The sequence below is a fragment of the Cariama cristata genome, unplaced genomic scaffold (assembly GCF_000690535.1).
Source record: "Cariama cristata isolate BGI_N322 unplaced genomic scaffold, ASM69053v1 scaffold19394, whole genome shotgun sequence".
Lineage (NCBI taxonomy): Eukaryota > Metazoa > Chordata > Aves > Cariamiformes > Cariamidae > Cariama > Cariama cristata.
The window spans coordinates 1-10,787 of NW_009612543.1; the positions used below are offsets into that span (position 1 = coordinate 1).

At 48.6% G+C, this 10,787-nt stretch overlaps 1 protein-coding gene across 1 annotated transcript; it reads left to right on the forward strand.

Moving 5' to 3' along the window:
- Positions 1 to 8,609: 8,609 nt before the first annotated feature.
- Positions 8,610 to 10,440, forward strand: LOC104160553 (C-type natriuretic peptide 2-like). Its single transcript, XM_009698696.1, has 2 exons — positions 8,610 to 8,708; positions 10,168 to 10,440. The coding sequence occupies exons 1-2, from the start codon at positions 8,610 to 8,612 to the stop codon at positions 10,438 to 10,440; spliced, it is 372 nt and encodes a 123-aa protein (XP_009696998.1).
- The last annotated feature ends 347 nt before the right edge of the window (positions 10,441 to 10,787 follow it).

The following is a 10,787-nucleotide window of genomic DNA, read 5'->3' on the forward strand; positions in this document are numbered from 1 at the left end:
CTCTCAATTTGACCATTTTTTTCCTTTGCAGACATCTCTTCTCATATATTACAAAAGATAAACAGACAGAGAGCTTGGTGGAGAAACTTTGTCAGCGATTCCGGACTGTCAGGTCAGTTGTAATCCTAATTTTCCTGACAAGCAAGTCTGCTTCTTAGGAATTGTTAAAGAAACTAGCTTGTATACAGTAGTTGTAACAAGTTCCCATCACATTCTTCACATGGCAAAGTGACAAATGCTAACATAACTTGTAATAGGTCCCTTTTTTCTTTTTTTTTCTTTTTTTTTTTTTTTCCCCCTATCTTCCTCCTAAATATACATTAATATGTATAAATTAAGGCTTCTGGTCTTATTACACTGTGATTGGCCCCTCTCCCTTCCCTGCTTTCTTAGGGGAAAGGTTTTGTGACAATTTAGATCTGCATTACAGCTGAGCAAGGAGCCATCCTACTTGTGGATTTTATGCAACTTTGTGATCCTTCTCCAGAGGGTATTCCCTTGCATCTCAGCAAAGAAATCAGTGTGTTCAACTGAGAAGTTGGGATCTCTGCAGCAGTCCTGTCTGGACTGATCTCAACTGTCTCACTGATAGAGGCCTGTCCTTGTTTTGTGTGCATGCGCTGCTCAGTACTAATTCTATGTCTGGGACTCTGCTTTCTTATTCAAGGGCTTGTGCCACTATATGCTTAGGCCTTTGCTCTGATCTGTGTGTGAGATGTGTATGCCTTGCTCATGGTGCTGATTACAGAGCATACAGTGCAGGACCCACCCCATGAATCTCGGATATCATTTTGCTTCCTGGGTTTGGGGTATTTTTTTGTTACTCCTTTCCCCCTGCTCCCCAAGCTGTAACTTCACTGTCCCAGATGTACACTTTTTTTTTTCCCCCCAGGAAGAAAGATAGTAGAAATTTATTTGCTTCTCTGTCATGTACTTTCAGTGATACCTTCATTTTTCCTTTCACTGGATTTGGTGCACTCTCCATCCCTGTGGTTTTCATCCCCCATCGTTGTGGCTTTGCCCTTGAGGTTTAAGCTGTGTCTGCTTATCTTGGCCATTTGTACACAGAGCCTGGGCATGTGACCTGCTCAGGGCCTCAGGGAGTTGCATATTCCCCAGAAATGTTTGGATTTTGTTTCCTGAGCTGGAGCAGAGGGTGGCCTCTCCCTCCAAAACTGCCTCCCAGGAACACTGGTGAGCTCTTCACACCACCCTTGTAAAGAACCATCTGCGTGTAAGCCATGTCGAACCTTTACTAAAATATCCTAGTATTTCTGTACCACAAAGATGATCAGTTTAGTGCACGCTAATGGTAATGCTAGAGCAAGACTCACTCCAGGCTAAAACAGGAGCTTATCAGAAAAGATTTTGCAGCCACCATCACCCTCCTCAGCATTTCTGGAGCGCTAAACATAGCAACATGCCAGGTATCATTCAGACTTTAAATGTGGAAACATCTGCATGCTGCAGCTTTGTTCTCCATCTGTCTGTTTGGACAGTGCATTCTGAGAGAGGGCATGCAGGACAGACTTCTGGCCCGCTGCTTTCTATATATTAATAATAGGGGCTTCAGCCTAGCTTTTTTTCCCTCCCATTTCATCATAGTGAGCTACGTTATGGATGTTAGGTTGCCTTTTTTTTTCTCCTTTTTTTTTTTTTTTCTAGTAACTTTTGCTGGAATTCGAATGTAGTCCTCCTTTGATACAGCGGTTATTTGTTCACTTTATATCTTAATGAAAGTGGCCGCCTTTATGTAACTGGCCTGTAACTGGCCAGGAAAGAGAGAGAACATCAAATACAGCTTCTGCTGGAGGCTATCTCAGACACACAAAAATTTGCAAAAATATGCCAGTTTTGGGTTTTTTTATTATTCAGTTGAAACAAGGCCCTTCAAGAGGATGTCTCACCTCAGTGAATGTATTTTTTCCTCATAGCCAGCTATAACTTCTGACACTTTTTAAACAAGTGACTGTGTTCTTTAACAGTGAAGCCTTCCTGTTTTTCTGACAGACATTAAGTCAGTGTCTTTGATGGAATACAGAGGTGGTTGTGTATGGTATGGCATGGCACTCTGTAACTGACCTATAACAGAACAACCAGAATCTCGTGTTCTGCAGGGCAGAAGCACCTGGAGGAAACGCTTTATTCTCATATGCTGTAGTTCTAGGTAGGATGTGCTCTACCTTACACACCCCTTTTTGGTAAGTGCTAATGGCAATCTTTGTCTTTCCCAGAACTGAGCGTCAATATCGGGATCTGGCCCATTGCCTTACTCTGCTTCCCCTCTCGGAACGGGGCCTTCACAAGCTGCAGGACAACTTTGACTGCTTTGCAGACAAGCTCCAAGACCCAGCTGTCTACAGTTGTTTCCAAACTGTGCTGGCTCGATTCCGCAGAGCAGGCAGCAAACCTGAGACTAAAGTAAGGATGGGGGACAAGTGTCCAGGCCAGGAAAACTGCTGCTTTTTATACACAGAGATTGGAAATCCCTGCAGTTCTCCATTTTAAGCAGGCTACTCCTCACCCCCAACAATTTATCAGAGAACTTGATGGCAATTCTGCTATGGATGTAATACTTCTCTCACCCTATTTTCTCTTTTGTTTCTTTTTTTCTTCCCTGCTATGTTATATCTCCATCAGACTCTGGCTGAAGAGCTGGAGCAGAAGCTGTCTGCCTCCCGTAACCGAGGGCTGGATTCAGCGGAGACATGCCAGGATGGCAGTGGAACTCCAATGCCAGAGCCGGCCAAGAAGAAACCACCAGGAAGTATGTTCCTTTTGTGAGACTGCAGCCTTTGCCCTGATCCTGCAATCCAGCAGAGACACCTAGGGACTTTTCCTTACCCTTACAGACAGAATGGATGCTACCTTTCGCTTTTTTTCATGGCAGGTTCACGCCGCCAGCCCCTGAGCACAGCCAACAGGGATGAAGATTTTGTCACACCCCAGCCTCGCACCCTCCGAAACCATAAGCGTGCCCAAAAGCGCCCTCCACCCAAAAAAGCTATTATCACCTTCTCCAGTGATGAGGAGAACAGCTCTGAGGACGGTAAGACATTGTACACATATGCTGAAAAGCTGAAAGTGGAGAAAGATTATAGATTTGGCCCAACAGGGATGTTCCTTTGGTAATGGGCAAAAGGTGCGTAGGGCTTCAGAGCACTGCCTAGGTTGCCTGTAGATTTCTCTGTTCAAGGCAGTGGAGTGCTGGTTATTGACACATTTTGCTCTCTTTAGAGCTATCGGCAGAATTAAAGGAGGAAGAAACCCCCACAAAAACAACTCCCATCACCAGATCTTCAGCCCGCCGGCTGCGCTGAGGGAACCATCTGCCGCTGTCTTTAACTAAAAATAAAACTCGTTTTATGCAGCAGTCATCTTCTGTTGTCTGAACTACCCCATAATATGACAGTGCTTTAAATAAGGACAAAATAGAAGTTACACACCAGGCTAAAGCAATTCCAGTCCTGTCTTTTGATATCTCCACAACAAACGGCAGTGATGAACATAGCTGCTGCTTTGACTGGTTTTGCCCTGGCTTTGCATATCAAAGTAAGCTGCTCTGATTAAAAAAAAAATCTTTGGAAGAAAGTCTTTCTAAGAAGAGCCAAACTAACCACTTGAGTACAAAATGCTCATTCCCTTCCCATTTTGTACATGGTTGTAAGTACACCGTTCAGCTTCTCTTAACACAGGACCACTATGATTTTGCTAGGTTTAGGCCCTTTTATGTTTGATCCTTTTTAAAGCTCTTGCCCTGCCAAGCCCAGCAGGGCTTTGAGGGGAAGTTACCTGCATCTTTTTCTTGTATGGATCTCAAAGAAGAGTTGAGGGATTGGAGGGTGAGGGAACACAGAGAGAGAAAGACTGACTTAGACTATAGCTAAAGTGCTTTAACAGAGAATACGCAAAGTGAGTAGGGGGAAAAAATACAACTTTTAAAAGTTTATTTTTTTAAAAAAAAAAAAAAAAACAAAACACTTTAGAATTACCTTTGCCTAACTCTGATTTGCTCAGGTTACCAAGTATGCTGGTACCATTGGTTGTCTTACTGCACTTTTTGGAATGTGTTTGCTGCAAATCCAATTATGTTTCAAATAAGACTGGTTCTTAAGCTCTTTCCTTCTAGGAATGCCACATCGGTGTTCAAGTCAGTCCTGGCATTCCTTGGGCTGCCATGTGAACATGAAGTGCCCTAAATTTGAATTTGTGTTAATCACAAAACCAACCTTTAACCTCCTGTCTCACAGGCAAATTGGCATTTGTCCCGGAGCTATTAGTACAGAATTATTTCCTCTTACCTGTCAGTTGCCTAGAAAGCAGACTAGTCACTAGCTGGGTGGGAATTGGAAGGGTCTTCCTATCAGCGGGTTCTTGCAGATCTTCTGCAGTCTCTGTCTCTGAGGGTCTACCAAGTTCCTGCAGTTGTCATGGTCACCCTTGATTTGCCAGCAAGTAGAGCCTGCTGCTCAGTTCTCCTCTGGCCTGTCTGCATAAGTAGCAGTAAAAGACTGCTGTAGTTTATTTTGAATCCTATGGGAAAAAAAAAAAAAAAAAGCATTAGAAATTGCATAGCTTTGCATTGATCTAGGAATATGGGGGGGTTATGCTAATACCTGAATGGACGTAAACATGTTAGATGCCTGTAGAAACAAGTAGAGGAGGGAGTGATGGGATGATGATTGTATTTATTGGGCTGGGATATGTGGACCAAGCACACACTTGAGTCCCAGGACTCAGTGGAAAGATCTGCCCCCTTGCTGCCACTAGTGTGATAACCAGGTACCAATATAGATACCCTCCCCAGCTCCAGAGCACCCAAGTAAGAACAGGACAATCACGTGAAATATAAAATCAGAAAGCTACAGCAGCATTGTCCTTCTCTCCCATCCTCCAGGATAAAAGACTCAGTGAAAGCTACAGGAGATGGAGGCAGCAGCTATGGCATTAACAGTAAATAGGACACAGACATGCATACTGTACGTGATGCCCCCCACCACCCCCACCCACAGGGTATGTCACTCACAAATGGGAATGAAACAAAAAGGACAACATCTATGGATTTCTACCCCAGCTCAATGCTTTACAAGCCTGTGCAGTAAATCTTGCGTATATATGAGATAATATGTTGACAATACTGCAGTGAGGGAGATATGAATGGGTGGATGGAGAAAGCAAAGTGGCCATAAAACTAAGCCTTGGCTTACCTTCAGGCCATGCTTTTCCACTACAAGTGGTTAAACTTTTTCCTTCCGGAGAGCCACACAGCCGCCTTTCTGAGACAGAAATAGGGTTTGGCAGACAATGACTGGACTGACATGGTGGCTCCTTCACTGCTCTGCAGTCCATGTTTTGCTCTTTCCTGGGCACAGCGCTGCCTGATCAGGTGAGAGTGGAAGGTCAGTGAGCGGGAGCTCCCGTTGGTCCTTTTCTGCAGGCTGCTCAGGTGGAGCATTCCCTTCCTCACTGGCCTCTCCTGGCATGGGAGGAATTGGCAATCCTGTGTCACGGACAAGGGAAGTCCTGCAGAAAGATAAAGCAAAAACCAGGAGGTTTGAAGAGCTACACAGTGGCTGCTGCCTTAAGCAGCCAGTTGCTGCCATTCTGTTCCTCGCACGCAGCTATTGCGGTGGCTGCCACGAAGACCAGGAACTCCTACTAAAGGAGTAATCCCCCTCCCTCGCTTCTGAGGCACTGGGATTACTCGGTGCCAAGATCAGTGGTGTTTCCATTCTCTGAGGGACTCCTGACCACAATGGGCTCCAGACTCCTAGATGTGGTACCAGTGGAATGATGTGAATATTGGCCTTGCTTCTACAGCCTGCAGCAGCCATCAGCTCTTTCCATCACCATGGGCCAAGGGGTGTTCCCCCATGGTACTTCAGCCAGTTCCTAGTCCTCCCACTTTCCAGTTGCCCTGCTCCTTTCCTTTATACACAGCTGTTTGTAAAACACTGATAAAAAAGCAGGAGACCCCTTTTCTGGTGGTCTTGCAAGCCCTAGAATCAGTGCTTCAGCATCAGAGGGGGAAGAGTTTTTATACAGGAAACTTGTTAGCGCCAGAGAGGAAAGGACAATAACCTATTTGAGTCTGAGAAAACTGGGGCAATCGGGGACTCGTTGTCTGCCAAAGCCTTTTCACTCCACAGTCATTGCCAGGACATGTCAGAGCAACTATTCAGTTCTACTGCAGTCCCAGCAAGGATCTGGGACACAGAGCAGCTGCAACTTCACAGCACCTGAGTCATTGAGCACCTGCAATTTATCCAGGCTTTGCTGGATTTGCAAATTTGCAAGAAAATTTGCAGATTTTCTACAGTCTCTGAAGTTTCTTGCTTGGTATGGGACAGTGAGGATTCCTTCCCTCTTGCTAGCCTCAGCTTTTGCTGGGCCCAAGGAGGGGACAATCTCTTGAGAGCTTAGAGCCTGTCCATCCCCGCAGGGCTCAGTCTGCCTGCAAGCAGGCTGGAATTTGGAGCAGTTGCAAACACGTTTCTAGCATTCTTCTGGCAGTATGGGGGCCACCACCTTCAAGGGATGCCAGATCAAACCACTGCTACATTTCATATCAAAAACAAAGCATTGTTGCTTTTGTACTTACCTTTTGCTCAGGAAAGAGCTGACTCCTGGAACTGGTGCATTCAACCTGAGATGCATCTGCCTGCGGCTGTCTTGCCAGGAGCATGAATGACTCAGCTGCTTCTGGATGGTCAAATGCAACTAGAAAGTACAGAACAACATCCTCTGAGACATCTTGCATGTGGGATGAACACGTGCTCACTTCCCATCCTCCTTCCTCTCTTTCCCACCCCACTGAAACTTTCACACCGCAAAGCTCCATACCCTACCGCATCCAGCAGGCAGAGGGGCTGGCACTGCACACACGCATCCCGCGCTCCATTTGTGCACAGGCACCCTGAACGCCCGTGTGAACACCACGTTCTGTGACTCGCCAGCAGTCACCTGTGCTTTGTAGTTTAAAAGGCTGGTATGAAGGTAATCCTGTTCCCCACGAAATGTCTTAGTGGAGACCGTTAGCCGGGGGCCTCGGGAGCCCCTCCATTTGCTGGCATGCCTCGGCTAGCTGACCCAGGCGAGGGGGTGACGGGACTGCCCAGACAGGATCACCAGAGCATTGCTCTGGAACCAGCACCACCCACGGGGCGCAGGTGTCAGATGGAGCTAACATACTTGGAGGCCCCAACCTGGGCAACATCTCCCCTGCTTCCAGCATCAGTGCTCCAGACTGAAGCCCCACGCTTACTTTTCATGGATTGGATGCAAAATTGTTCATAAAACTTTCTGGCTCCTTGGGTGAGGAAGAAAGAGACCCAGAAATCTGCATCTGCAAGTGCAAATGCTGGGAAGGAACAGAGGGAAGCAGGGAAAGAAAGAGCAAATATCTGAACTGTGACTTTTGTTACCTCTGCAAAGGACTTTTTTTTTCTCATTTTCTTCTCTCCTTAAAAAAAAATAAACAAAAGCAGGCAGCAGAACGCTGCCTGTCAAGTTTTGACCCAACTGCTTTTTGCAATAGTACTGAAGAAAGGGAAGTTTAAGGTGTTATTAAACTCACTCAAAGCACCCACTACTAATCCTGTACTAGGGTACAGTCCCCCCATTCCTCTCCCCTGACAAACTTTGCTGATTAGTTTCTGTCTTCACACCCAGACTGACTTCTGCACCCTGATCTCCAAACAGTGACCTCATTGCCTTGTTCAACTGGTGAGAAACTACAGTAAAATGGGAGAGGTAAACAAAGGGGGGGAACTAATGGCCAGAAGATTTAGGAGGTAGGAATCTGCTCCTTGCCGTCCCGCTTCCATTGTGCGCCTGAGCTTGAGAAAGTGCAAGCTGAGCCTCGACGAGCTCTTTTCTGTGCCGGTTCCTCTGGAAACTCAGCCCAGCCCTCCAGATGGTGACTCAAGACAACCAGCCTGCAAGTTATATGCCCGCTAGTACTAGACCTACTCTCCCATCACTGCTGCAAACCCCATAGAGTTAGCGCTGGAATGCACACACCTTCTGCAGCAAAAGCCCTTCATTCCCAGGCCAACCAGCTCACCAAGATATAAGCATTAAAACCGAAAGCCTGTGTTGTCACAGAGCTGAATTTGTGCCAGCTCCGTGCAGCCAGCAGCGTGCCTACCACTAGCTGAGCTGTAGTTCACGCTCACACTGATTAGAGAAATAGCATTAACGGCACTCTGCCTACGAGGAGTATGTTCAATATCACTGCACAATGCAGCCTTCAATATCTTCCTTTGGGACGTGTTTCAAAGTGTCACCCCATTCCTGACCCTGACAGATACCTCCAGGTCCTGGCCAGCAGCAGCTCAACTCACATTTGTCTTTCCAGACACTCAGTAAACACCTTTGTGTCCTTTTTCTTTAGAGGAAGGGGTCTTGCTGAGCTCACCCTGAAATATATCACCCTGGACAAAAGGGCTGAAAGGTTAAGGAGCTCCGGGGGGTAGTTCAGCAGAGAGCTGGGGGCCAGGCGCCTGCCAGAACCAAAGCTATAAAGGCAAAGAGGGGCTGGGGACTGCATCTGACACGGATGCTGCAGGTCCTGCCTCGCCTCCCACAAGCCCTGGGATAAGAAGATGATGCTGGGGTTCCAGTCATGGTCTTGCTCACTTTTCCTCCTCTTAGTTCTGCTCTCTGCCAGCGTTCAGACTGTGTCCTTACCAGGACAGAGGCTACAGGTAGGAGGGACTGGGAGAGAGCTGAGGGAGGTTTCAGGAATGGAGGGGCAATTTGGGGAGGTCGTGTTTGAACCTGGAATGATTGGTGGTCCCAAATTCCAGCTACCGCAGGCTGCTGTCTATTCTCACTGCTCCCTCCCCTTCAGTCCAACAGTGACTCAGTGACTGTATCTTTATAACCCAGCTCCTCAGGAGCACCAGCATTATAAGACAGCAGACAGACAAAAGCTTTCTAGTGCTCTCTGGTCTGGGGCAGGCTGCCTGTGGGACTCCACACGTTACCTGCAGAGGCTTTTAATGGTAAGGAGACTGGTCCCGTCTAACTCTGCCCTGTGTCAGCAGCCACCAGAAGAAATTACAGTCACATCCCTCATCATGTTCAGTACCTCGTTCTGACGTTTCAGACGGCAGGCACATCCTGTTAGGCCCCGATTTTCACTCCTAAGCTCAGTACTAACCGCAGTAGCCCCTCTTTAAGGCCAAAAGCCCCTGTTGGTATGTCAGCTAAGGGCTTCTTCACTTAGGTAAATTGCTTATCTTTAGCAATTACAGCAATAATACTTTTGGCTTTCAAATCCATCCAGCTCCCTCTTACCCAAACCCTAACCTGAGCCCCAACACCTTGCTTTCACGTCACCCTGGGAAAGCTACAGGGAAGTAGTTAGGACATGAACTAAAATCACAAGACTGATCCTGCTATGACTCACCGCTTTCACTCCTCACTGAAGATGCCCGTGTCCGCTTCAATTAACTCGCTACCGCAAAAAGCTACACAAAGGCATCTTCAGCCTTAGCTCAGCACCCACGAGGGACAGATGTGGAACGGCTACCGCAGGCTGCTTCCCTGGGCAGCCATGCCTCCACTGCACCCAATACACCTCCCAGCCCTCGTCTCCCTACGGCAGGAGGCTGCCGGCAATGCGGGGGTGTACGATCACCATGTGCCTGCATGCACAGATAACCTAGAGGATTCCCAGCTGATGGGGAGTCCCCCTTCCTCCCACCCGCTCTGCTCCTGCCTCCCCCTCATCTTTAGCACCAGGTATTTGGGGCAGGTCTGTCCTCCCCACTAGTCCTCTGGAAAAAAAGAAATGCCACACGGAGATGCTCGGCATCAGCAAAAGGAGCAAGGACTGAAGCCTGTTATCTTCAAAGTACGAGGGTGGGGGCCACGGTTTGACAAGAGCAGGGCAATCTGCACACAGGTAGAGGCTCACAGCAGCTGCCTGCCTGCTCTTTCGGACAGCAAAATCAGTTCAGACTGCAGGAGCTGCTGGTCTAGCCCTTCCCTGTGTCTGGATGCAACGTCACGGGCACACTGCCTGTGTGCAGGCACCATTTTATGTCCTGCCCGAGCCCTAAGGAAGGTGTGGGCAGTGGGGTACAGGGGGGTACAAGCTTATTGCCAGGAGCACCGGTAACTCCATTCTCACCCCTCTCTCCTCTCTGTTTATCCCAGATGCTCCTTTCCCAGTTGCTGCCCCTAGAGCCCAAGTCCATGCTGGCCGAAGAGGACATGAAGGAGGGGTCCAGCTTTGGCCCTCAGCTGCTCTCCTCCACCCTCCCCTTCCTCCCATCTGGGGCTAGAGCTGCCCGTCCCTCTCTCTGGCGCAAGACCCTCACCAGTCGCAAGTGGGCACTGCCTGGAGACTGGGCCTGGAAGGCCATGCCCAGGGGCTGCTTTGGGCTGAAACTGGACCGGATCGGGACCTTCAGTGGTTTGGGGTGTTAGCCTTGGAGTGGCTCCGAGGTGAGAGGGCCAGCAGTGAGGGCTTGAACAAGTGGGCAGGGAAGAAGTAAGGGCGAGACTTGAGAGCACAGATGGTGGGGATGACCAGGAGTGACTGGACAGCGAGGCAGGTGTGGGGCCACCACCTTCCTGCAGCCGGGAGCAAAGGCTGGGATGTGGGACCACCCGTGCTACCAGGGCTGTGCTGGGGGCCTGGCTGGGGCACGACAGCAGGCGGGCTGCACGCCGCTGGGCGGCTCACCAGTCCTGCTTCTCCACAGCTGGAGGAGACCCAGGAGCCCGCAGCACCGGCCTGGGAACCAGCACGGCGTGCCGGCGGCCAAAGCCCT

Excerpts from the sequence above, each read along its gene's own strand:
- LOC104160553 (XM_009698696.1), top strand. The coding sequence starts at position 8,610 with ATGCTGGGGTTCCAGTCATGGTCTTGCTCACTTTTCCTCCTCTTAGTT. Across the intron at positions 8,709-10,167 it reads TACCAGGACAGAGGCTACAG|ATGCTCCTTTCCCAGTTGCT; the intron begins GTAGGAGGGACT and ends TGTTTATCCCAG.